At 39.1% G+C, this 26,539-nt stretch overlaps 1 protein-coding gene across 4 annotated transcripts in view; it reads left to right on the top strand.

The window, feature by feature from the left end:
* Positions 1 to 26,539, top strand: part of EPS15L1 (epidermal growth factor receptor pathway substrate 15 like 1) — a 48,382-nt gene that overhangs the window by 5,224 nt on the left and 16,619 nt on the right. Inside the window, exons 3-24 of one of the 4 annotated variants that reach the window (XM_017833669.1) lie at positions 128 to 217; positions 454 to 501; positions 1,145 to 1,240; positions 1,778 to 1,840; positions 2,707 to 2,832; positions 4,332 to 4,391; positions 4,740 to 4,976; positions 6,632 to 6,789; positions 7,232 to 7,388; positions 8,254 to 8,316; positions 9,898 to 9,983; positions 10,380 to 10,452; positions 10,933 to 11,094; positions 11,897 to 12,094; positions 12,316 to 12,480; positions 14,799 to 14,925; positions 15,711 to 15,761; positions 16,099 to 16,235; positions 17,280 to 17,340; positions 17,717 to 17,799; positions 19,304 to 19,436; positions 19,538 to 19,743. In XM_017833669.1, coding sequence (XP_017689158.1) covers positions 128 to 217; positions 454 to 501; positions 1,145 to 1,240; positions 1,778 to 1,840; positions 2,707 to 2,832; positions 4,332 to 4,391; positions 4,740 to 4,976; positions 6,632 to 6,789; positions 7,232 to 7,388; positions 8,254 to 8,316; positions 9,898 to 9,983; positions 10,380 to 10,452; positions 10,933 to 11,094; positions 11,897 to 12,094; positions 12,316 to 12,480; positions 14,799 to 14,925; positions 15,711 to 15,761; positions 16,099 to 16,235; positions 17,280 to 17,340; positions 17,717 to 17,799; positions 19,304 to 19,436; positions 19,538 to 19,581 — 2,418 coding nt within the window. In that variant the 3' untranslated portion in view covers positions 19,582 to 19,743. Of the gene's footprint in view, positions 1 to 127; positions 218 to 453; positions 502 to 1,144; positions 1,241 to 1,777; positions 1,841 to 2,706; positions 2,833 to 4,331; positions 4,392 to 4,739; positions 4,977 to 6,631; positions 6,790 to 7,231; positions 7,389 to 8,253; positions 8,317 to 9,897; positions 9,984 to 10,379; positions 10,453 to 10,932; positions 11,095 to 11,896; positions 12,095 to 12,315; positions 12,481 to 14,798; positions 14,926 to 15,710; positions 15,762 to 16,098; positions 16,236 to 17,279; positions 17,341 to 17,716; positions 17,800 to 19,303; positions 19,437 to 19,537; positions 19,744 to 26,539 lie in introns of those variants that run through there. The other 3 variants (XM_017833670.1, XM_017833671.1, XM_017833672.1) reach the window with 3 other exon arrangements.

Genomic DNA, 26,539 nt, shown 5'->3' with positions numbered 1-26,539 from the left:
CCATTGCAGTGCTAAATTCTTCCTGCTGATGCAGTTTGTGTAACTCCTCCTGACCTAGAGACACTGCATTTCTCATCTCTGCTTTCACAGGTCATGCTTCAGTTAAATGTTAATTTTTCTCTTTCAGGTAGATCCAACATACACAGGGAGAGTTGGGGCAAGTGAAGCTGCTCTGTTTCTTAAAAAATCTGGTCTCTCTGATATCATCCTTGGAAAAGTAAGTTGAAGGAATTGGATAATGCAATAATTGTCTGTACACCTTTTTAAGCGAAAGGACAAATCTACAAGGAAAAATTATCTTTTGTGTAACGTTTCTGTTGTTAACTTGACAGTGAAATAACATTGTGTCATAACTTGAAAGCTGAATGAACATTTCAAGAAGACACACAGTATGAACTGTGGAGCTGAGTTTTATTTTAAATTCACAATGGCTTTTGTTTTGTATCTCCCCAGATATGGGATTTGGCTGACCCAGAGGGGAAAGGATACTTAGATAAACAGGTAAATGAAATGTTCCTGTAGACCTGCCGTGTTACCTCTCACAGATTAGCCTTGTTTCAAGCAAACCCTGATACCAATAATAGTTATCCTTGGCTTTTTTTGAGTTGAGTTTTTGTTGACAAGATGAGTTTTTTCCCCAGCACTTCTCATATCTAAGTGATTTACTCAGTGAGGCTGCTGGGGAAGTTTGGATCTCATTTTCTGTCTCTCTTTTGTTTTGTAAAGAATCAGTGTCTATGATATGTAGATGCACAGTCACCGAGTCACAAATACAAAATACGATTTTAGGATTTATTTTAGAAGAACGTTCTTGCATGTAAAAATCTGACCAGCATTACTAAAAATGGCTTGGAATATCAAATAGCAAGTTACTTGTAGATATTGATAAATTTTTTTTAAACATTATTAATTTTTAAGAACGTTGAAGTTCAGTTATGGGGGAGAACCCTTTGTAAAAATGAACTTCCAATTTTCTGCTCTTATTGCAAAATTTCTCACAACTCCCCTTTAAAAGCAGTGGGGTAGTTGTCACTGTGGGGCTGCCCACCCACGATTTACTGAGTTGCACGTGTGCAGTGCTAATAAAAGTCACAAAAGGGTCGTTTTCCCTGCCCTGGACTGGTTTGAAACGGGTTCTTTGCAGGGTTTCTACGTCGCTCTGCGCCTCGTGGCCTGCGCCCAGAACGGCCACGACGTCAACATGAGCAGCCTCAACTTGACTGTGCCACCTCCTAAATTCGTGAGTAGTATCCACCCAAATGTGTGGGTGTGTTATATGGGAACTAAGGCTTCAGTTGGAACACTGGAATAATCTGCTGTGGTGGTTCTGGGGCTGCAGGCTGATGGCAAAGTGTTCCTTAGGACACTGCCCCAGTCCTGTTGTCCTCAGTGGGTTTTGCAAGTTTAACTCTGCTCAGCTTGGGCAGGAAGCTGGTGTGGCTAAACTCTAAAAAAAAAGGAAGAAAATAAAGTTATTTTGGGGCTGGGTCAGCAGGATGGGCAGAAAAAGGCACAGCTGCAGCTTTGCCTGCAGTAGCTGCTGCAGAACCTCTTTGTTGTGTGTTTGGGTATCTAATGCACCAATAAATGTCCTCATCCAAGTGCTGTAATAGTATAAATGAGTGTGACTTTTATTTAGGTACAGCCTCTTTCTCTCAGTGTAGTTGAGCTTCCTGTCTATAACCACCTCTTAAAACAATTAGTAAGGATTAGAGACAGAAATCTGTGTATTTATATATATGAATATACATATAAATAAAATTCTCCATTTTTTTAGCATGACAGTAGCAGCCCTTTGCTGATCACACCACCTTCAACAGAGACTCACTGGGCTGTCAGGGTAAGTGTAAAAGCCAACACATTACATCCATTCTTTAAAAGTGAATCTTTTCCTCGTGTGTAATTTTCTCTCAGTGAGAGAATTTTGTATCCAGTGTCTTTCCTGTTTCAAAAATCCCCCCTTTCTGTGCAGGCTTGTGCACAATAGAGAATACTGAGGTGTAGTTTTACATGTGTAATAAGTATTAAACCACCCTTTGACAACCCCAGCTGGGATGTTTTTAAGACACAATGAATTTTAATCTTCTGCCTGGATTTCTTCCAGAATCCTACAATTAGGCACTTTCATTGTTTGTATAAAGGAACCCCACTGAGAACAGCAAAGTATTTCAGCAAATCCATCCTGAATTATTAATTTAAAGCTCGAGTTCCTATATTCTAGTTACTATTCAGTGTTCCTTTTTTTTCCCCCAATGATATATATTACATGTAACCTTTGATGCATATATGTGGGTGTTTGTGTTTAGTTAATTTTCAAATGCAAACGTTTCCAAAAGGTAGAAATTTAATAAAATAACTTGTAATGCTGATTATTTTTTTTTGTACTCGTGTTGTACTTCAAAGTGGGAAGAAGAGATTTTAGTTCCCCAGAGTTTATCAAAGTTTCTTTAAAACAGAAACACATCTTGACTGCTGCATGGTAAAATCTCTCATGGAAGGTTATAAAATAACCTTAGCTTTGAAATTAGGCTCTTAAATGTCTCTCCAGGGGTTTACATTGAAATTCAGCACCGTGGCACTTGCAAGAAAGTTTGGAAATTTAGGATGAACACATCACTGACCAGCCTTAATTTCTTGCAAGATCTCATTCTCAACACTCACACAGGCACACTTTTTTACTTATTCAGACTATTTCTTACCAACTAGGTGGAAGAAAAAGCAAAGTTTGATGGTATTTTTGAAAGCCTTTTGCCAGTAAATGGTTTACTTTCAGGAGACAAAGTAAAACCAGTACTGATGAATTCAAAGCTACCTCTTGATATCCTCGGCAGGGTAAGTGTGCTGTTTAAATTAACTTCTCATAGTTTGCAGTGTGAAATATTTGTATGTAATTTATCAACACAGATCAGGTTTTGGCTGAGATTCTGCATTGATTGCATGCTATCAAGCAAGAACATTAAGTCTCTGCAGTCTTCCACTTAGAAATAAGAATAGTAGTAGTAATTTCAGCCCTGGAGTAGATTGGCTTAATTATCTCTCTGTTCATTTTAAGAGCTGGAAATTTTGATTTTGGTTGTTTAAAAGCAAGAAGAAGCTTTTCTAAACTTTTATAATATTAGCTTTTATAACATTATATTCCACTGTTTTGTCATTTTTACAAATAGGGGTTATTAGACATCCCATTAAATCCATCCACTGTTGGGTACAGGAGGACACCTCAGAACATCCTCATTTATTGTACCCAGCAAATTGTCAAGTTGTTTTTTTTTTCCAAGATCTGATTTTAGTGCATCCATTGCATATTTGCCAGGGAAGCAAACCTGAAAGCATTTTTCTGCTCCCATTTAAAACACATTCTTTAATGCTTTGCATATTTATATGCCTGGGAATGAATTCATTCTGTGTAAGAGCTGGATCTGTGTTACATCCTTGTATCTCTTCAGGAAGAACTGCCTCTTTCTCTGTATTATCTACAAAATCTAAGTATGACTTGTTTTAATTCTGTACTGGAATATTGTGAAGCACTGAGTCTTGAAAGGCTTTGGGTTTCTTCTTGTTATTGTCACAGTAGAAATTCAGGAAGCTTTTGCCTCCTCTAGAAAAGTTTGTGGACAAGATAAAGGACTGAGGAAATGGGCAAAGGACTAATCAAGGAGCTTAAATTTGTGCAGTGATAAAGTGGAGTTCAGACAATTGAGCCTTAGGCTTGGCTTTCTGTGCCCTCTGCTGTCCCAGGTTATATTGATGGTTTAACTAGTTGGTAGCTGAGTGTTGGAGTCCACAAAGTTTTGTATCCCTCTAAATCTTGTCCAAGTTTCATTGAGTTTACCTGACCTAAGAATGAAGTGAAGTTGAGAAACACTTAAATTCTCTCCCATAGAAAATTCAGGGGGCCAGAGGGAGCTGCACATGGTTTTAGTTATCAGTAAAAAAACTAGGAATGGGATGGGAATTAGAAATGGATTGGGTTTTCTAAAATATTTTAACTTTCTTACAAGACGTTTGGATGATCTGCTAACCCCACATCCTCTGGACAGTTCTGGAAACCGCCTCTGAATGCTTTTACTCAGCTTGATGACTCCTTAATTGCACCACAGAAAGATGAAAAACCTGCCTGTGTTGCAGCCAGAATTTGTTAGAGCCAGCGTTGATTCACACTGGCCAGGAAACTCTAATCCAGTCTGTTTCATCAGAGAGTGTTTAGATAGTTTAATGTAATTAATATGATCTTCTCCAAAACCTATTAAGAGTCTTTAGAGGGCATGTTAATTTGATGAATGCACAAAATGTAACTTGCTCTCTAAATCATGTCTTTATCTTAATTGCTGCAGGTCTGGGATCTCAGTGATATTGATAAAGATGGTCACCTGGACAAGGATGAATTTGCTGTGGTAGGTTGTTTTAAATTCTCAATTCACAGCCCAGTCTGTCTGGCAGAGCAAACAGCTCTTTTTTTTTTTCTCAAGAGCTTTGCAGCTTTCTCTGCTACAGTTCACTGTTCTAATCTGCCTTGTTCACACAGAGCTATTAAATGATCTTCCTCAAATCCACCCACTGACTCTTGCCTATGTCACCAAGATTAAACTTGTTGGAATTACATCCAAAACGATCTGCTCTGCTTTACATCTCTAATCTTACAGCCTTTGTTTTACTATTATGTAAATGACTGACACTGGAAGATCTCGTTGCTTTTTTTCCCTGCTAATTGTGGATGTTATCTGACCTTTTTGCCTTTGCAGGCAATGCATTTGGTTTATAGAGCTCTTGAGAAAGAGTCAGTCCCTTCACAATTGCCCCCTTCTCTCATACCACCTTCTAAAAGAAAGAAGATGCCCGTGTTCCCCGGAGCAGTTCCTGTTCTCCCTGCAAGCCCCCCCCCCAAGGACAGCCTCCGTTCCACCCCCTCCCACGGCAGTGTCAACAGCCTGAACAGCACGGGGAGCCTGTCCCCCAAGCACAGCATCAAACAAGCACAGGTACTCACCTGCCTTGCTTTCTTTGGGTCAGGAAGCTGCAGGAAAACACAAACCTGCTCTTTGATTTCTGCCCCGTGTGAGCGCTTGGGTTTGGGGGATTTGGGGGGGGTGGGGGTGAAATTTAATAGCAAATTTAAGGAATTTAATGCCAACGAATAATATGAAAGGAATTTAGTACCAAAGAAATCATTGGTCAGGCTTGGAAGAATGGAATACCAAAGAAATTTAATTCCCAATTTAAGGAATTTAATGCTAATGAATAATATAAAAGGAAATTTAATAGCAAAGAAATCATTGGTCAGGCTTGGAAGAATGGAATGCCAAAGAAATTTAATTCCCAATTTAAGGAATTTAGTACCAAAGAAATCATTGGTCAGGCTTGGAAGAATGGAATGCCAAAGAAATTTAATACCAAATTTAAGGAATTTAATGCCAGTGAATAATATAAAAGGAAATTTAATAGCAAAGAAATCACTGGTCAGGCTTGGAAGAATGGAATACCAAAGAAATTTAATACCAAATTTAAGGAATTTAATGCCAATGAATAATAGAAAAGGAATTTAGTACCAAAGAAGTCATTGGTCAGGCTTGGAAGAATGGAATGCCAAAGAAATTTAATTCCCAGTTTAAGGAATTTAATACCAAAGAAATTATTGGTCAGGCTTGGAAGAATGGAATGCCAAAGAAATTTAATTCCCAATTTAAGGAATTTAATGCTAATGAATAATAGAAAAGGAAATTTAATACCAAAGAAATCATTGGTCAGGCTTGAAAGAATGGAATGCCAAAGAAATTTAATTCCCAGTTTAAGGAATTTAATGCCAACAAATAATATGAAAGGAATTTAGTACCAAAGAAGTCATTGGTCAGGCTTGGAAGAATGGAATACCAAAGAAATTTAATACCAAATTTAAGGAATTTAATGCCAACAAATAATATAAAAAGGAATTTAGTACCAAAGAAATCATTGGTCAGACTTGGAAGAATGGAATACTAAATTTAAGGGATTTAATGCCAACGAATAATAGAAAAGGAAATTTAATACCAAAGAAATCATTGGTCAGGCTTGGAACAATGGAGTACCAAATTTAAGGAATTTAATGCCAACAAATAATATAAAGGGAATTTAATTCCAAAGAAATCTCTGGTCAGGGTTGGATGAATGGAATACCAAAGAAATTTAATTCCTAATTTAAGGAATTTAATGCCAAAGAAACCATTAATCAGACTTGGAAGAACAGAAGAAGAACAAGTGAATTGTAATCAGAGTGACCATGGGGTGGCAAATCTTAGGGGGGAATTTTCACTTTACACAGAAAGTGAGACCATGGAAAGGTTTTACTCATGTCTCTAATACCAAAGAAGTCATTAATCTACCTTCTAAATCTCCTGTTGTTAGCATGAAGACTTAATATGCCTAGTTGGATCTGTATTTCCAAAGAGTTAATGCTGTTCAGCTGATGAAGAGCTGTTTATCAGTGTTTTATTCAGATAAAGGGTACAAAATTAAAGCATGCAGTGAAAATAGTTATTTCCCAGTCAGACTGGCTTGTGCAGGATGTTCAGCACATCCAGCTCTGGGTGCTGTGTCTGCTCAGTGTGTTGATAATAAAGGCTGGTTTTCTGCTTTTGAAATGTCCCCCTTTGCTTTGCAGCCAGCTGTGAACTGGGTGGTCCCAGTGGCTGAAAAAGTGAGATACGATGAGATTTTCTTAAAAACGGACACAGACATGGATGGGTTTGTGAGTGGCCAAGAAGTAAAGGACATTTTTATGCATTCAGGTCTGTCTCAGAATCTCCTAGCACATATATGGTAAGAATTCCCTAGCAGGTGTATTTTTGTAATTATTTATCCAGCCAGAATTGTGGTCCTAACATTAAAAAAAAAAAACCAGAAACAAACCAAAAACCCAACCTCTTCCACATGTCCTGTTACCACACTGCAATATGTGGAAAATTGAGGGAGAAATAAACACTCCCTTTGCTTTTCTGGGAGGGGGGGAAATAGGTCAGACTGTGATTGTCTTTTGAAGTTCTACTGCTTTAAATATTTTCTCAGAGCAACACTGCTCCATTCAGTTAAACATGTCTAATAAAATCCTGCTCTGTTTATGGAATTCTCACTAGAATAAGCAAGCTCTGCTGAGGATGAATCAAAAGGAAATTACATGTATATGTGTACTTGGGGCTTTTTGGTAGAGGAGAAATAAGATTTTTTTTTGTTTATAAGGGTGATCTGTTTTTTTTTTTACCAGGGCTTTGGCAGACACGAGGCAGATGGGGAAGCTCAGCAAAGACCAGTTTGCACTTGCCATGTATCTCATTCAACAGAAGGTCAGCAAAGGGATTGATCCTCCCCAGGTGTTATCCCCAGATATGATCCCTCCCACAGAGAGGAACACTCCCATCCAGGTAAGTCAGTGATTATTTGTGGATAACACTGAATTTACGTGCTTTGAAATGGGTTTTAAATAGGAATTTTGTACTTTTTTTTTAAAAATATCTCGGTAAAGAATTGCCAATATTTTTTTTCTTACCTCCCCTTACAAATTTCTTTAACATTTGAAAATAAATGTAAATTTCTAACAACTAAGACCGTGAGTAAAGAAAAATGCAGTAAAATATTCCATAAAATAAACTATTCCATGAAAGGAGTCACAATGGTGAAAAAAGTCTAGCATGAAAAATACTCCTTTGCCATAGAGGAGTTTTTTTCTTAATTTTTAAAATTTTTAAAAATATTTTTATTTTAACAATATATAAATTATAATATAGATGTATATATTTATATATTATCTCTCTCTATAATTTTAACTTTAGGGAACTCATAACAGAAAATATTAAAGGCTGGTTGAGTATCCTGTCCCTGACTGTGATCAGCACCAAATTCCTCTGTAGAAATGTCAGATTTTTTAATGGCTAACGAAGGGTGATGACTTCCTAGTTTCTGGGATTCATCCCTTGAATCATGCCAGTCCACAGTCCTGCATCCATCTCTGCTAACACCACTTGACAGGAGCATCTGAGCCTTTGCTAAACTTTGCTCAACTTTGCTTTATTCCTTTTTTCCACACTGTATTTCTGAAAATGAGGTGAATAACCCCTCTGTCCTGTCAATACCTTCCTCTTTTCTATAAACTACCCTGTATTTTTCTTTACTTTTTCTTTTTTTTTTTTTTTGCTTTCCCTAACCAGAAACCCTTTGGAGCTCTAAATAACTTAATTGTTGCTGTTGCTGTGGTCCTTTTAAGGTTTCTCCTGTGTCCTTTTCCTGTAGACTCTGTCAGGTTACTTGACCCCTGTAGGAACTGAGATCTCAGCCCTCTCAGAGATGCGGCGTGTGAGTAACTTGTCACATCCAAAGGAATGCCCCCGGGTTTTTTTTTGTGTCTGATGCTGCTGACTTCAAAACCTGGTTTTATTTCTCCCCCTTTGCCTGTCTGTGCTCTTGAATTCTCTGCCACTTGCCCTTGGCATGATGGGATGTCACAGCAGTGTGAAGGGCCCAGCACTGCCTGCTGACCTGGTGATATTTATTCCCTCAACAATTGCTCTGCCAGGAAGTTTCTGGGACAGGAACAGTTGAAGTTACTCATGGATTAGTTCTCTGAAATTTTGAGCAGTAAACACATCTTTAAGCTTCCCATTATTTCCAACTAATTCTAATTTTTTTCCACCTAATGTGCATTTAGCTGAGCATAACATGAAATAAACTGAGCTTTATTTAGTTGAGCATAACATGAAATAATCTGAGCTTTGTTTAGTTGAGCATAACATGAAATAATCTGAGCTTCGTGAGCTCAGTTGAGTGGTTCTTATCCTAAGCAAAGCAGCAGCTCATTTTAACTTCTTTCATAGTCATGTTGGGTGACACCTTCCTGTGACCCTGTCCAGCGTTCAGTGCAGGTCTCTCAGCAAATCTCTATCTGGCTTGACAAAATCAAAGTGATATTAGAAGCTTTTGAGTTGCTACCTTGAAGAATTAGCCTGGATTATTTTTATTTATGATGACATAATGGCATGTTACAAAAGAAATGATCACCCAAAATGAGGACTTAATTAAATTAAATTAAATTAAATTATTTAAACTGTATACTCACCTGTTGTTTCTACAAAAATGTCACCTTTTAGTCTGCTGATTTTGATTTATTGATTAGGTTCTTGTTTAGTTTTTTATGTTTAATAAAGCCAAGCTTTCTGTGGTTATCACAGCAACCTCAAAGTGAGCGAAGCAAACAAACTGTACTTTCTTCTTTTTAAAATGCTATTTAAAAATTGTAGGTCTCCTGTTTTTTCATGCTAACAGGGAGTTCATTGCTGCAGGTTTTACTCCATTGCAGTGGGTTTTCTCAGAGCAGTCCTTTTTATAGTAATAACCAATTTTGTACCCAGTGCTGAGATCCTTTCTTAATAACTTCTGATAGTCTTATCTAAAAGACAAGGGGTGCCCTCTGCATCTTCCCTGATCTGCCCCTGAATGGGTGCAGAAATGACCTGAATAATTGCAGAACTTGCCATGAATTTGTGGCAGGGCTCAAGAAGACTGAAATTACAATCTGCTGTCCTTGAGTTCCCTGGAAACTTTACTATTGACTGTAACAGAGCTGGGGTTTAGGTTTTGAATTTTAATTTGAATTCCCCCCTAGCCTGCAGTTTATTTGTTCCCACTGTGCATGTCCTCTCACTGCTGTGTGTGTCCCAACTCTCCTGTCTGTTAAACAAGCAGAGAGACAATTCTCCTGTCCCTCAGGTGGAATTGCTTGGCATGTTGCTGCTTGTTGCACAATAATTTGATGTGTCTCACAGCACTTTGCAAAATCATATAATGAGGATTTCATATCCCACCTCTGTCCTCAGCCTTTGGAAAGGAAGAGCTTCTGCTACCACCCAACATTTTAATTGACTGTTTCATTCTTAACAGGACAGTGCAAGTTCTGTTGGATCAGGAGAATTCACAGGAGTGAAGGAGCTGGATGATATTAGCCAAGAAATCACTCAGCTGCAGAGGTGAAGTTGAGGATTGTTAACAAAATCTTGAACAATAACCAAACAAGTCCATAGTACTGATGTATCAGTTACTTTTGTTTTCTTTTAGCCATTTTAGAATTTTATTTGTCACTGGAACTGGTGACAAATCTCCCACTGATATCTTACAGTTATGCAAAGCCAGCCTGGATTCTACCAGGTGACTTCAGGACATTGATTATGGCCACAGATACTATTTTTCAAAGAATAATTGATACATAATTGATACATATAAACCTTTACTCCTTTAAAAAAATAGATGAGAATATGTGCTGGCTTTTTTAGCTACGTGGTGTTTCCAGAATAATATTTAATTGGTTTTTGTGTGTGTTGTGTTATTTAACTAATAATAAATACATGTGCTTGTTTATCTGGCAGAGAAAAGTATTCACTAGAGCAGGACATTAGGGAAAAGGAAGAATCAATCAGACAGAAAACCAACGAAGTTCAGGTAAAATCTTCTGTTTATCCTTAGCAGCTTTCATTTTAATCCAAATAATATATGGGAATTAAGCATTTTTCATGTGTTTATGTTGCTGCTGGGCAAGTCTTCCTTTCTTTCATGGGATTTTCCTCTGACTTACTGAAAGAATTTTATTTTCCTGTTCTCCATCAGAAATGTTTTCATCTGATGCTGATTAATACAAAGATGATATGTGAACAATTTGAAAGGTTTTTTTTTTTAGTGCTTAACTAAGACTGTAATTTAGGAAAACATTGTTCAAGACTATTGGTTTTGATAATCAGGATATAACTCAGTGCCACGTGCACTGATTTATTTCCTGCTGTCTCACACAAGTTCCTGCAGAAATAAAACAGCTGCAGGGGCCTAGAAAATCTTTGGGGTTTTGCAAAACCTGCTTGTCTGTGGCTGATCATTCCTTGAGGCAGCAGCTTAAATGTAAGCTCCAAACTGTGGGATTTTCCTCAGGAACTGCAGAATGACTTAGACAGGGAGACGAGTACCTTGCAAGAGCTGGAGGCTCAGAAACAAGATGCCCAGGACAGGCTGGATGAGATGGACCAGCAGAAAGCCAAGCTGAAGGATATGCTCAGTGATGTCAGGCAGAAGTGCCAGGAAGAAACCCAGGTGGTGAGTGTGTGTTAATTCTGGACATGCCCAACGGTGCTTTTGTCTTCTGTTGAAGGAAATTCTATTTATTTAATGAAAAAACTCGCTTTCTCTGTTCGTTTTGACCGTAAATAGCAATTTCCACACAAATACAGGGGTCCAAGAAAGGGTTTTGCTCCCCTGAATACCTCTCATTGTGGTGGTTGAGGCAGATGATCTCCAAGGGGCCCTTTCTACAGAAATTGTTGTTTTTTTGAGAATGTAGAAAACATTTATTCGACCTAATAAGGCAGTTGAAAAGCCTCAGAGACAATCCATGGCAGTGGTGCAGGTTTTGAACCCCTGAAGGTCACCAGTGTTGAGTTAAAAGTGGGTTTTCAGGGAGATACAATTGCCAATGGAAATAGCAGGTTACCTTAAGGTAGAAACTCTGTAACACTGTGTGAGAAAGTGTTGAAGAAAGAAGTGTATAAGCAACTCTGTTAATTTAAACTCTTACCAAAAAATCAACTTCATGCTCCTTGATAAATGTTTGAATGGAAAAGGAACCAGGTTCTGAAAACCTGGTCTGAGAAACACCTGTTAATTGCCTGTGTAATTAATGTGGTATTTCTGTGATTTAAAATAGTATTTCTTGGTTTTATTGATTGTGCTCTTATCATGGATTTTGTGCAACATCAGAAGCAGCACAAATTTCTTCATGTTAAGTTCTAACTATTTTCCTTAGCAATTGCTAGGTTGCTGTACAACTTCCTGTTATTTATGTTATAAATTCGTAATTTAATAAGTTAACATTCATTTCAAATTTCACTTTTTTTTTCAGATTTCATCACTAAAAATGCAGATTCAATCTCAGGAATCAGATTTAAAATTACAGGAAGATGACCTTAACAGAGCAAAAGCAGAGCTGAATCGCCTGCAGCAGGAAGAGACTCAGCTAGAGCAGAGTATCCAGGCTGGAAAAGTGCAGCTTGAAACAATAATCAAATCTTTAAAATCAACACAGGAAGAAATAAACCAGGTATCCACTGTGGTTTATACAATTCTTGAAAGGCTGGGTTGAACATCACCTGGAAAGATTTATTTTTAGAAGAGAAAACAAGTGGTGGCTCATGGAATAAGCCCTTTTTTTTTTTTTTTGGCTGGTTTATTGCCAGTCTGAGTCAGGAAAAAATTCAGTTCTGGTGAGGGGGGAAATGCAACTGTCTGGCAACAGTGTTTAATGAGAATTTTCCTTCTCAGGCAAGAAGTAAACTTTCCCAACTGCAGGAGAGCCACCAGGAAGTCAACAAGAGCATAGAGGAATACAACGAAGCTCTCAATGGGATCCATGGGGGCAGCCTGACCAATTTAGCAGATATGAGTGAAGGCCTTGGACAGACAGAAAGGAGCAATTATGGAACTATGGTAAAAAAAAATTGCTGTTGCTTAGTGTATTTGGCAATAATTAAACTTGTGACTTGCACCTAATGTGAAATAGTTGGGTTTTGGTGCATCAGCAGAGCCCAGCAAGGCAGGGCAAGGCTTTGGTGCTGGTGGAAAAACTGATTTTTGAGCCTTTTGTTAGATCTTGTGCTGGGATTTTGTGCCTGTGTAACTGTAACAGTGTGGATGTGTAAGCAGACTGTGATTGTGGAACCAAAAAGAAAAGGTCCTTTTATTTTGTCACCTGTCACATGTTCAGTCTCAGGAGGGAGGTGGGACTTTATTTCCAGTTCAGGTGTTTTGTTTGTCCTTGCACATTGTCCAGTTCCCTTTAACCATCTATTTCCTTATTTCCTAAAGAAGCTCTACAAATTTCTCCTTTGCAGTGAGCTGTGTTTATCACATATTGTTCCCTTCCCAAAATACATGGATGGTTCTCTTCTGCTTCAATAATTCCAGCACCATTTATCTCATTTATTATGTTTTCTTTTAATCAGTATTTTTTCCAAATCATAAGATCCTTCAGGTTCTTAAAGATTTTTCCAGCCCATTTCTATTGGGTATCTATTGTTGATTTAGATATTAAATAATCCTCTAAATCACAAGATTTTTCATTCTTTTTAAAGCCTATTTCTTCTCTGAAATATAAAAGTTGCATAGTTGCTTGATTCTGCTTGCACACATACTTGGTGCTTCCTCATGAGGGAAACTTGTTTTCCAGAGCCCTTGTAAGCACAGTATTTGCTGTGGGTTTAGTATGAGGTTAAATATATGTCATGTATAGTAAATATTCAGCTTTCAACTTGGTCTGTAAAAACAAACTACTCAAAAGAAGATTAAAACCAACAATACATTGAAAAACGTGGCCTTAAAACACTTCACTGCTTAGTTTCTCTGTTTGCATGGCTTGCATAATATTATATTTAATTTCCACTGGAAACTTCCAGATGTTTCTCTTACTTGCAAAACCTACGAATCACTTACTGGAAGAAAACAACAGTGGATGTTCACAGTAATTTTTTTAAAACCATTGTGCCCCTTTCCTGTTTCTCAATTCTTTCTTCCTCTTCCTCCTCTCCCCAGCTCCCTCCCTGCTGTTCTGAGAAGTATTAATTAAGATGTTTTCCTTTGCACCTTGTAAAGGGATGAAAGAAGTGCTGTCTCTGGTGTTGGGGTTGGGTATTCCTTATTTTGGGATGGAATGGCTCTGGTTTTCCCTGGAAGTGCTGTACAGGGCAAACATGGCAAGGGCTGGTTTCATCAGAGACCCCCCAAAGCAGACCCAAACCAACCCAAATTAATGTCCTGAAGAGCTTTCAGAACTTGAGTTTGCTGCTTGTTCCTGCAGGAGATTTTTTGCAACTTGACAAAGTTACATTTGGGCTCTGGTGAGAAACTTCTCTGTCATCAAAATGTTGGGGTGACTCTTCCTACATGAAGGGCTTTGTCATGGGAAATCACTGCTTGGAGCTGTAAGAATGAGTTAACCAGAAGCTCAAGAATGAGTTAACAAGAAGCTCAAGAATGAGTTAACCAGAAGCTCAAGAATGAGTTAACAAGGAGCTCAAGAATGAGTGAACAAGAGCTCAAGAATGAGTTAAAAAGCTCAAGAATGAGTTAACAAGAGCTCAAGAATGAGTTAAAAAGTAGCTCAAGAATGAGTGAACAAGAGCTCAAGAATGAGTTAAAAAGCTCAAGAATGAGTTAACCAGAAGCTCAAGAACGAGTTAAAAAGTAGCTCAAGAATGAGTTAAAAAGAAACTCAAGAATGAGTTAAAAAGAAGCTCAATGAGTTAACCAGAAGCTCAGGAATGAGTTAAAAAGAAGCTCAGGAATGAGTTAACAAGCAGCTCAAGAATGAGTTAACCAGAAGCAATCTAGAGCATGACCACTCAGTAGTAATCCCTTGTATTTGTAGTCCACAAATAGTCCATAAAATCTTTTGAATAAGTGTCTCACCTGAAGCTGAGCTGCAAAATAATGTGGGGGAGGAATTTTTTTGCCAGTGCGATGGTTGGGGGTTGATTTGTTTTCATTCTTTAAGTGTCTGAGAATGGAATATTTTCATATGGGCAACAGTTTAACCTTTAATTGTCACATGCACTGTTAGCTTTTGAGGTTCTTTTTCCAGTGTGTAATGACTTCTACTTGGAAGTCATGGATTCTAAGAAACTTCTTCAGAAAGTAATTTTTGAGATTGTTGAACAGGAACTGAGGTACCCATTTAGAAGAAATTCTGTGCCAGCTGAGCGTTTTCATCCTGGTAGAGTTGCTGTGATGTTTTTCCTCTTCATTTTTAGGATGATCCATTTAAGAACAAAGCCCTGATGTTTACCAATAATACACAAGAATTGCACACAGACCCATTCCAGTCAGAAGATCCTTTCAAATCTGATCCATTTAAGGGAGCAGACCCCTTCAAAGGCAGTAAGTGACCTTAAAGATCTTCAAGGCCAATTGTTGAGTAAATGATGTTTTCACAAACTGTTATCATCGTGCTAAATAGTGGATAAAACTATTTTTTATAATATAATATAAATATATATAATATATAAATATATAATATATTATATAAAAGTATGTAATATATTATATATAAATATAAATATATAATATATTATAAAATATGTAATATATTATATACAAATATGTGATATATTATATACAAATATAATTATGTAAATATAAATATACTGTATTAATATATAACATATTATATATAAATATAAATATGTAATATATAAATGTATAACATATGATATATAAATATATGTAATATATAAATATATCACATGATATATAAATATAAATATATGTAATATATAAATATATAACACATTATCTATAAATATAAATATATAATACATAAATACATAACACATTATCTATAAATATAAATATATAATATATAAATACATAACACATTATCTATAAATATAAATATATAATATATAAATATATAACACATTATCTATAAATATAAATATATAATATATAAATACATAACACATTATGTGTAAATACAAATATATAATATATAAATATATAACACATTATCTATAAATATATATAATATATAATGGGTAAAATAATATATAAAATATTATATAACTATATATACTATATATGATATATTGTATATAAATAATACAATATATATAAAACTGTTTTCTAAAACTATTTTAATAAAGTTATTTTTCTGTTCTGCATAGGTGACCCTTTCCAGCATGATCCTTTTGCAGAGCAGCCACCTGCTCCAGCAGGTAAGAACCCTTTGGATGACAGGACACGTGTGGGAGAAACAATTTGTAGCCAAACACAAAGATTTCCCAGGTTTCTCCAACTTCAGGTTTTTGGGTTGCATGTGGGAACATAAAAACCTGGCAGGTTTGTGCCTTCAGGATCAGGATGTTAATGAGGAATGTGTAATTCAGACTTAGCAAATATCCTCTTTGGAGAGGGGAGTTTGAATCAGATTTACCAAATCACTGCGTGCTTCTGAAAAATCAGTGAGCACGAGGTGAAATCCAGAATGTTCTTCACAGACACATTGGGTGCTACATTCTGTATATTCTATTTACCTTTCCTTGCTCCTTTTAGATCCCTTTGGAGGCGATCCCTTTAAGGAGAGTGACCCATTTCGGAGTTCTGCCCCTGAGGATTTCTTCAAGAAGCCCGTGAAGAGCGACCCCTTTACCTCAGATCCATTCACAAAACCCCCTGCTTTACCCTCAAAGGTCAGGCATTTTTAAGTCTACACTTAATAGATTTCTTTACTATTGACAGGCTTCTTGTCTGAAAGCTAAAAGGAGTGAAATAACAGAAAATACTTTTCTCCTAACTGGTGAAATATCATTAATTTTACTCTTAAAATTTAAGTATGTGTTGTTGAGGCAATCAACAGTGTTCTCTCTGGTTCCATGGTAATGAGGTGCAGTAAGGTGGATATTTTTCCTCTCTGTTGGGAATTTCAAGCCACCATCACCCACTAATTCCCAGCATTCCCTCCATTCCATTGGTTTGTGCAGTCACACAGTGAATGGAATTGAGGAACTGCTCTGGTTAGAGAATTCCAGAACCCCCAGCAGACATTGGAGCCAGGACAGTGGAAGGACTGCACAGAACACAATTTTAAATCACAGTTACAATGATATATATATCTATATATAGATTTATATAGATAGATATAGATATAGTCAGAGTTCTGAACCTGTCTGGATGCACATGTGTGTGCTTGTTTGGAGGTGATAGATTTTTTTGGTTTATTTTTATTATTCTTTCCCTCCCTCTTATGCAGTTCTCTGACTGTTGCCACCCAAGAGTTAGGACACTGTTCCAGTTTCAGTGGGAGGGTAGTTTGTCTTGCAGGATAGGATTATTGTACTTGGATAAAAGTACAACTTGTCAAACTGAAGAGCAACTGTGAACACCATCTCTTTAAAAACAAGCAGTATGCAGACTCTGGATTAATAATAATGTAAATGCCTGGCTTGAGTATTGCTGTTGCTTAAAGACTGGACACTTCTGGATGTGTTTTCATCTTTTGCCCTGGTAACTAAGGTTGTATTTCAGTGGGATGCCCTTTTCACTTGTAGGTCCTTGGTGTTTTGTTCAAGGCTATCAATAGCCAGATTTCAGATAATCAGTTGATTTTATCCTACTCTACTTCCACCCAACAGAGTGATCTGAAATTGGAAATAATTGTGATTTTTTTTATATGCATAAAAAGGCAAGTGCACAGTACAGCAGAGCAATAATTATGTATATCTGTTCTTATTTAGCCTGACCCTTTTGAAAGCACTGATCCTTTTACGTCTTCCAGTATCTCTTCAAAAGGTCCAGGTAAGAAGAAAACATTTTCCTCATGCAGATGAATAAGGAGGTATCTTTTTATGAAAGAAGAATCAAATACAGGAGTTGAAAATAGAGAGTCTTGGGAACTGTTGGCAAAAAGCATCATGGTCCTGCTATGGATTATAAGACTAAGTCTTTGTGACACCAGATATTTCAGTTTTTTCTTCTTTTCTTTTTTTCCCCCTCCAAACAACTGGTACAAAACCTGTTGTCTTATGGAATTCTCTTGTAACATCTCATGGCAGTTCAAAATACAGGTGTGTTTTAGTCACCTGCCCAGTTTTGTACTTCATTGGCAGCACCAATTCTTTGTCATTCTTAAGTATTGTTCAAAATGACTTCTTTCTCCCTGTATCTGTTTCAGATCCATTTGGAACACTGGATCCATTTGGAAGTGGTGCTTTCAGTAGTGGGGAGGGATTTGCAGACTTCAGTCAGATGGCAAAGGTAAAGGTTACCAGGAAAGCAACTGTCCTTTTAAAAATGTATGTACAGATATTTGTTTGAAGTGTGTGATATGGTTGTAACTTTTCAGCTGACAACCCAGTTCTGTTCCTTTTTTTTCCAATCAGCCTCACCAGTTACTCAACAAAACATTTTCCATCCAAGTCAGATATGGCAAAGTCTTAAACCAAGACTGACAGATTCAGCAGGGAAAAATCAACTTTTCACAAACATTTTCACACAGCAGATGAGCAAAAGAAATTAAAAATTAAAATTAAAAAAAAAAAGAAAAAAGAAATTAACTCGTAGTGTTAACTGGTAAGAAGAGCATCCATCTATTCCATATACTCCCTCTAAGTCCTGGAATCTGCTTCTTGGTTACTTCATAGAATTATAGTATCCTGACTTGTTCCTAAACTTACCATAGAATCACTAAAGTTTGGAAAAGACCTCTAAGATCATCAAGTCCAACCATTAACCAAACACACTAAATATATGCAAAACTAACCTTAGTGCAAACTCACTCCACTCTTAACAGTCAGTCAGCCTTTCCCGGGTTTTAAGTGTGCAGTTTCTGTTCATTTTAAGTAGCAGATGAAGAGAAAGATTCAGGATGAACCTGAAACAAAAAAATGGATAATTAGAAATTGCTGTTACCTTCCTGAGGTGGAGTTTGGAATTTACAGTTTCCAGCAGTGCCCAGCTCCTTCTGCTAGTTCCCCAGTAATGCTTGGAAATTGTAGAGTTATGTAAATGTTAAAAATGAAATAGATTATCATATCACCTGGACTAATTACATTTCATGGGGTTTTTTCTAGCGTTTCATACTATTTTTGGGGAGGGTTTTAACTCTCCACTAGGTGGCAACAGCCTTTGCCAATATTGATGTGTCTGGCTTGAGGTAGAAATTTTAGCCAAGGTTTGACTACAGTTTTTACCTTTGCTCCCCAAATCCCTCTTTCTTCATTTCACAGTGATAAATTTCCCTGCATGGCATCATTTTTGTGCCATTCTCTAATGGGAGAGTCCTTCAGAAAAGCCAACTTGAATATAGGAAGCATTAAAAACATGCTTTTGGGATTTTCCCTGAGCTTTTGCCACAGCTGTGTGTAACTTCAGAAAAGCTTGGACTAAAGCTCCCCATTCTGTGGTGTTTTTCCAGGTTCTTCCACGATTCTGTTTATCAGAGTGGAGGTTAGACTGTGGTGTGACTGTTCACTGCCAAATAGTAAAAAAAAAAAGGAGAGTTTTACTTCCTTTTATTTTTTTCATCAGCTTTTTGCTGGGACTAAAAGTTCTAAAAGTAATTATGTGATGAGAGCATAAGTTATTTTGAACGTTAATGAAATCTTAGCACCTCTGTCACTGGCCTTTTACACCACTGATAGTTCTGGACATCTTAGTTTTTTGAAATTAATGCCTTTACTTGAGTTAACTTGCAGCTTCATGAAACCACAGGTTTGCCAGTGTGCTTACATCCTTTCTCTTTTCTTTTTTTCTCCTGTAGTCAGCAGCTCCTGACCCCTTTGCCTCCTCTTTTGGAGGGGTGGGATTTTCAGATGACCCTTTCAAAAGCAAATCAGACACACCAGCGTTGCCACCCAAGAAAAATGTCCCTCCACGGCCCAAGCCACCCAGTGGTAAGGAGGTTTTCTTCTTTTAACAGCCAGTTCCCCTAATTTTCAGTATATTAATGGATGTTGAGAGTCTTCCATCTCATTCTTTTATATTTCAACAACAGAGGAAGGTATGAGATTATCAGCAAATTGGCAAAATTGTCATTAAACCAGACTGGAACTCTTCAGACTGGAAAACAGATGATGAGGGAGTGGTGTGACAGATCTGTAAAATCACTTGTGGCAAGGAAAAATAGTGGAGAAAAAAATTTCTATCTATTCTAAATAGGCAACACATGAGATTAGTAAACGGCACCTTCAAAGTAAAGAGGTTTACTTTTATACAATAATCTAAATTCAAGGTTTATTTCTGTGTTTGCCAGAGAATATGGTGAATGCAAAAAATTTTAAGTGGGCTTTAAAAAACCCCTAGATAATTCTTGAAAGAAACAGGGGCAACAGGGTGTCCCAAAAGCCAAAATACTCTCTCTGGCTCCTGTGCAGCTGAGTGTCTGCAAGGCAGTCTGACTTATGGCTGCACCTTTCCCTTGTTTGGATGTTCTTCTTGAGGCATCTGCCACTAGTTACTGACACAGAGTACAAGGCCAGACAGGCCTGTCCTGATCTGTCTGTCCAGGTGTGATCATTCTTGCATTCACATATTAAAAACAAACATAAAACACTTTCTGAATATATGGCTTGTTCCTGCATCAAGTCCATTATGTATGGAAATTCTGGGAGGTGTATAAATCTCCTGAATTGAAAATAAGATCTCTCTTAATGGAGCTTCTACTTCTACTATTTTATTTTTTTTTACCCTCCCCGGAGTTGTTTTCAAAATATTCAGCTACCAGTGAAACTGTTTAAAGAACTGAAGCCACTTAGAACTCTTAGTTTCGAGTCTCCTTTTAACAACAGTTGTAGAGCTCGGTTGATACTGGGAGGGAACATTCAGTTGGCTCAAAAAAACCCCAACAAAACAACAAAAACTGGGTTCTGCTGATGAATAGGCACAGAATTTTACACTGAACACGAGTCCACATCTTGTATCCTTGATATCCACTGACAGTGTTAGGAAGCACAGAGGGAGCAGATCCATGGGTGGCTCTCTGGGTGTGTGGATTATCTGCCTTTCTGCTGGTGCATTTTGGAGCAGAGTGTGCAGCCTGCATCCTGTTTGTAGCAGGCATTGCAGATCTGGCTGGGTTTGCAAACCAGTTATTCTAAAACAAGCTCCTTGCATCAGGTGAAAAGTTCTTTCTATTACCAAAGTGTGCTGAAAATGTCCTTGCTTAGCCCACAGATTGATCCCAGGTTTGAAAGGTATTATTTCACACAGTAGACAGAGCATTGTTTGTTCCTATCCCTCTGATTTTATTGCTTAAGAGATGATGGTGCACACTAGAACCCTGAAATCAAATGGTGAGGTTCTGTGTAGGTGAGTATTGATGCAAATCTGTCAGGAAATGCTCTAGGATTGTGGAAAAGCTCCTGAGGCAGTTTGTTCCATACTTGCTTTCTGTGAGTATTTACCACTATTGAGCTACTAGAGAGTCTTCAGTAATTAAAAAAACCCCACATAATAATATGTTATACTGACAAATATCAACCACTAGGACAGGCATGAATAAAAGCAGAAATAGAAAAGCTGAAGGGAATCTTATTGTGAATTATGTTATTTTTCTTTATTTGGTTTTCAAGGAAAGTATGCTAAGTGGCCATCTTTAAAAAAAAAAAAGTCCACATAAAATATTTTAGTGTTTAAAGGGACTAGATGAAGTTGAATGAGTCAAACAAATACTAAATATACCTGTATTACCTCTTATATGTGGTTTCTTTTTATTCCTTGTTTGAAACATGATTATTCTTAGCAGATGCAGTGTAATAGTAGCAGTAAAGGTGAGGACTGACTCACCTCCGTGAGGGTTTTTTGTATTTGTGTCTCCTCATTCCCTCTTTTGCACAAATCGAGGAATTTGCTGAACATTTGGCTTTATTGATTTGGTTTTAACTTAGACGTGTGCACTCAGCCTTTAATCAGTCTGTTAAAAACTGTTTCAGTGTGTCCCTTCCCCTCACAATATTTGTGAGGTTCAGCCCCTCGACCAAAAGCAAATGTTGTTATGATAAAATAGACTGAGGAGGAAACAAAGCAGGGGGTTTTTTTTAAAGCAAATGAGCCTCATGTGCTTATGCACTTCTACTCCTCCCTTCCTTCCACAACTAAGACAATCTTCAGTGGTTACTTAAAGCATGAGAAATTATATAGTAATATAGTGTGATTGTAGCAAGAGATACAGGCCTGAAGTGTGTGTCAGAAATGGGAACACTGCTCAGCAAACAAACAACAGGCGAGAAACTTCCGCTGTTTCTTACCTTTCTCATTGGTCTGTTTAATTAAAAAAACAAGTAGGTGATAAAGATCTTGCTGAAGGGTGAATAAATGCTAGTTGTTACCAGACAAACCTGTAATTTGCCTTTCTGTTCCCAGTTTGTGCTCTTTTTAGTAAAACTGTTCTTTCTGTTGGGGGGGATTTTTGATATTGAAAAGCACTTTTGTGGTTTGCCTGCACTGTGGTTGGCAGGTCCAAGGAGCTCTAATAGAAAGCTTTGCTTGCCCTCAAACCTCTGCAGTCAAGTAGAAAACATAAATACTTTTGCAGAGCGTTGAAAACTGATTTCCCAGGTGGTTGTGGTGATTTCCCAGGTAGTTGTGGATAGGGGAGACTAACAGGATCCTCCAGAGATTGTTCCCAATACGGTGCTTTTCTGAATGCAAAGCTTTTGAGGGGTTCTGTGACATGCAAACGTTGTCTTATAGTCCATTGAGGGGTTGCAGGGTGTCCTGGACCAAAGTGTGCCACAGTTTCTGTCTTGCCCATGGATCTGTGTTTTGTTCAGATGAGAGGGAGTTGGGCATCAGGTCTCGTTCCTTCACAAAAACAAAGACAGAGCAAACCCCTGGAGCTGAACACAGGACCAGGGAAACACTTAGAATCATGGAATGTCCTGGGATGGAAGTGACCCACGAGGACTATCCAACCCAACCCCTGGTCCTGCCCAGGACACCCCAACAATCCCACCCTGTCCCTCAGAGCGTTGTCCAAACGCTCCTGGAGCTCTGGCAGCCTTGGGGCCGTGCCCACTGCCCTGGGGAGCCTGGGCAGTGCCCCAGCACCCTCTGGGGGAAGAACCTTTCCCTGAGATCCATCCCAACCCCCCTGGCACAGCTCCAGCCCTTCCCTGGGTCCTGTCCCTGGTCCCAGAGCAGAGCTCAGTCCCTGCCCCTCCGCCTCCCCTCGGCAGGAGCTGCAGCCCCCGAGGAGTCTCCCCTCAGTCTCCTCTGCTCCAGCTGAACAAACCAAGTGCTCTCAGCTGCTCCTCAGACCTTTCCCCATCCCTGTGTCCCTCCTTTGGACACTCTCCAACCCCAGGACTCGAGGTGAGGCCACCCCAGGTCAGAGCAGGGCGGGACAATCCCCTCCCTGGCCTGGCCAGTGATGCTGGACCTGATGCCCCCAGGACACGGTGGCCCTTTGGGCTGCCAGGACACACTGGTGACTCAGATCCAACTTGTCATCCACCAGGACCCCCAGATCCTTTTCCACAGCAGTGGCTGCTCTCCAGCCTCTCATTCCCCAGTCTGTCTGTGCATCCAGGGCTGCCCCGTCCCAGGGGCAGAATCCAGCACTTGCGCACGTTAAACTTCCCATGGCTGGGGATTACCCAGCCCTCAGGTTTGTCAACATCTCTCTGAACAACATCTCTGCCTTCGAGGGATTCAACAGCTCCTCCCAACTTAGTGTCGTCACCAAACTCACTCAATCTGCCTTCCAGTCCCACATCCAAGCCCTTTCTGAAAGAGTTGTAGAGCACTGGCCCTGAAACGGAGCCTTTCGGACACAGCCTCTGTTACCATTTAGAGATGGTCAGAGCAAAAAAGCCTCTAAAAGGAGTTTGTAGTTCAAGGCAGCTGCTCTCCTATCCAGGCTCTGGAGATGATCTTCATACAGCACTTAAAGGAACTTCTGTGCTGCTGCCAGCGTTGGCAGTGGGTCATCATGTCTGGCCTTGCACAGCCTGACCTGGTCACTGGCTGCTTGTAAAGTGAAAATGGGTCGGTTGTTTTGGTTGGTTGGTTTGTTTTTAGTTGGTGTTCGGGTTTTTTCACAGCTGGAACTCTGAGGAGAAGCTGTGACCTGCGTGTCTCAGCAGATAGTTCAGTTCACACTGTCTGTGGTTGGTACTATCAGGCAGGGATAGGCAAACCCTTGCTGTGTGGCATGGATTAGACACCCTTCAGATCCATATCTTTCCATTCTTGAATACTAAGATTAAGAGAGGGGATGACAATCATGAGATTATTTCCTTGTATCTTGTGTAGAATCTCAGGCTTATGATTGTTCTGTTCATCATAAATCATTTTCCTTCTTTCTCACTCCACTTTGAACCGAAGTCTTGCAAGATCTTTTATCTGTTAATCTGATCCTTGCTTGGTCCAAGAGAAATGTCACGTTTGCTTTTCAAGTTAAATGCTCTGTTGTGGGTTTTTTCAATATAACTATTCAGAGGTTAAGAGCAGAATCTTTAAAGACAATTAGAGGAAGGTTAATAACTCCATGAATCCAAACAGAGAATGGCAAGGAGAAGGTTACAAAGTGTGCCACAGAAGCAGCAAGCCTGGATACCTGTGTACATCACAGCTCCAACTTATTGTCACATGGAAAGGTTTGAAAAATCCTACTCTCTGTCCCTTATCTGGTTTAAGATTCTCTTTTGAGGTTGAGGAAGATCAGCTAAGAAGGATCTCTTTAGCTCTTTGGACTGGACTGTTCTAAAGAAAATCCCCAAGGCAGTGTGTGCATGTTGTGCTCTTCAGGGACGGGTCCGTATCCATGAAGTTCCTGATGGATATGAGGTTTCCTAGGGCTCTCCTGGGACTTGGCTGGAGTAATTACATGTTCACCTGGTGGTACTGGAGATCTTGGAGGTTTCTTTGGAGAGGAGTGGAAGGATTTCTATATTTATTGACGTTAAATCTTGAATAATGCTCAAAAAACACCAGAGAAATTCCAGATAGAAACATGTGTGCTTTTTGTGATAAATGGAAAACAAACAGTAGTAATGTGTCTCAACATTCTTAAACAAAGCTGTCCTGTGATCTGAATTCCACTGCACATTATTTTTTCCAACTCCCCTAAAAGGTAGCTGAGTTTTGTAGATTTATAAGTACTTTTTTTTTTTCAGCACTACCGAACTTCTGGGCGCTTTATATTTCTTACGCTGATTCTCAGGGTTTATAAGACTTCTATGAAATCGAGAACAAAAAAAAAAGTCTGAAAGAACTGGTAGACTGAAACCTGTCAGTTAAAATGGCATTTGTAGGTTCTCACAGATGAAAAATGATATTTTCTGCTGTGAGCTGCAGATTGAAATCAGTCGGAGTTCACCACTAACTAGTTTCTAGGTAAAAGTTGTTGATTACAGAAAGAGAGAAACAGATTTTTTTTCTTTTTTTTTTCTTTTTTTTTTTTTTTTTTAAAGTACAGGAAGTTGCTGTGTGGGTGTCAGTGATTGGGTTATAAGTAAAATTCAATGCTCTAGTGCTTTGATCGTGGGACCCAGTGCTCTTGCCCCACCCTTACCACTTCCTTTCAGAGCAGCCCCATGCATTCCACATTGTGGTTATAGCAGCACTGTTAACCAGTGAGACAAACCACTACTGACAAGCATCTGACACACCACTCTCCGTGCTATGGACTCCTCACCAGCTCCTCCAGTTCCTGAAGGAAGTCACTCTCCATCCAGGGAGGAAGAGCAACACTCGACCCCTCCTAATACAGAAGGTCATGCCCCTGCCTTGTTGCTGCAGTGAGGGTGTGAGGAGGGCAGTGCTGGTACCACCTTACCTGCCTTTCCTGCGTTCTTTCAGACAGAATTCCCTGTGGATTAATGCTGCAAGGTCAAGGCCGTGTGACCCAGCTCCCAGCTGGGTATGGCACACCAAAAGTTGTAGGATACAGTTCCTGATGATGCTTTGCATTGTCTTGGGCTTTACCAGATATGAATATTCCTGTAGCCCTCTTTAGTTTCCTCCAGAGGTTAACTCACACACCCAAGGGACAGAGAGATGGTTTAGTGCCTGTAAGGCTGCTGGTGCATTCACTCCATATCCACCACTCAGTATTCCTGCAGGTGTTACCAAAATGGCAGGATCCAGTTGGTGTCACCAGGCAATCCAAACAAATCACTCCATCCATGTTTGGCATCCTCCAAACAAATGTTACTGGCCCTGAACAACTAACAGTGGTCCAGGTGCATGTGGCTGACAGAAAAGCTCAGTGACAACACTTTTTGCCATCAACAGGTTCTGGGCATGAATGTGAGTCTGCCTTAATCTTCATTCCAGGAGCGATGGATAAAAGTATCCAAATTTGGGGGTGCCTGGAGAACTTTGGAATAGGGTTGAAATTACTTCCCTATGCTGAGGAACATCCCACCCCAAAGACTCCAGATTGGCACTGTCTGCTCTCCCAGGACACTCTCCCATGCTGCTCCTCAGCTATGAGGAATTACAGACAAGGAAAGCCTATCCCTGGTGCAATTCCAGAATCCAAGTTAAGAGAAGCATTTAGAAAAAAACTGAGCATAGTAGATGGGCAGAGTTTACTGGGGAGCAGTGGAGGATACTTGAACCTTTGGAATCACCCCAGACATAGTGGTTGAGACCCTGGGGAAGAAGAAGAGACTTCATGGTGAGTCTCCAAGATCAATGACTAGTGAAAATGATACTTTTTTTTTTTTAATTAAAAAAAAGGTATCCAGCTTTGAGGCCCCCAGCACAGGAAAAACATGGACCTGTTGGAGCAAGTCTAGAGGAGGCCACCAGGATGATCAGAGAGAGGGAACAGAGGCTGAGAGAATGGGGATTGCTCAGCCTGGAGAAGAGAAGGTTCAGGGTGACCTAATTGTGGCCTTCCAGGGCCTGAAGGGACCCTGCAGGAAAAAAGGAGAGACTCTAGAGTAGGTATTGGGAAGAAATTCCTCCCCCAGGGTGGGGAGGCCCTGGCACAGGTTGCCCAGAGAAGCTGTGGCTGCCCCATCCCTGGAAGTGTCCAAGGCCAGGT

The sequence above is a fragment of the Lepidothrix coronata genome, unplaced genomic scaffold (assembly GCF_001604755.1).
Source record: "Lepidothrix coronata isolate B3197 unplaced genomic scaffold, Lepidothrix_coronata-1.0 Scaffold219, whole genome shotgun sequence".
In the NCBI taxonomy this organism is placed as follows: Eukaryota; Metazoa; Chordata; class Aves; order Passeriformes; family Pipridae; genus Lepidothrix; species Lepidothrix coronata.
Note: the sequence above shows the minus strand (reverse complement) of the source record. Positions and strands in the feature narration are given on the sequence as shown.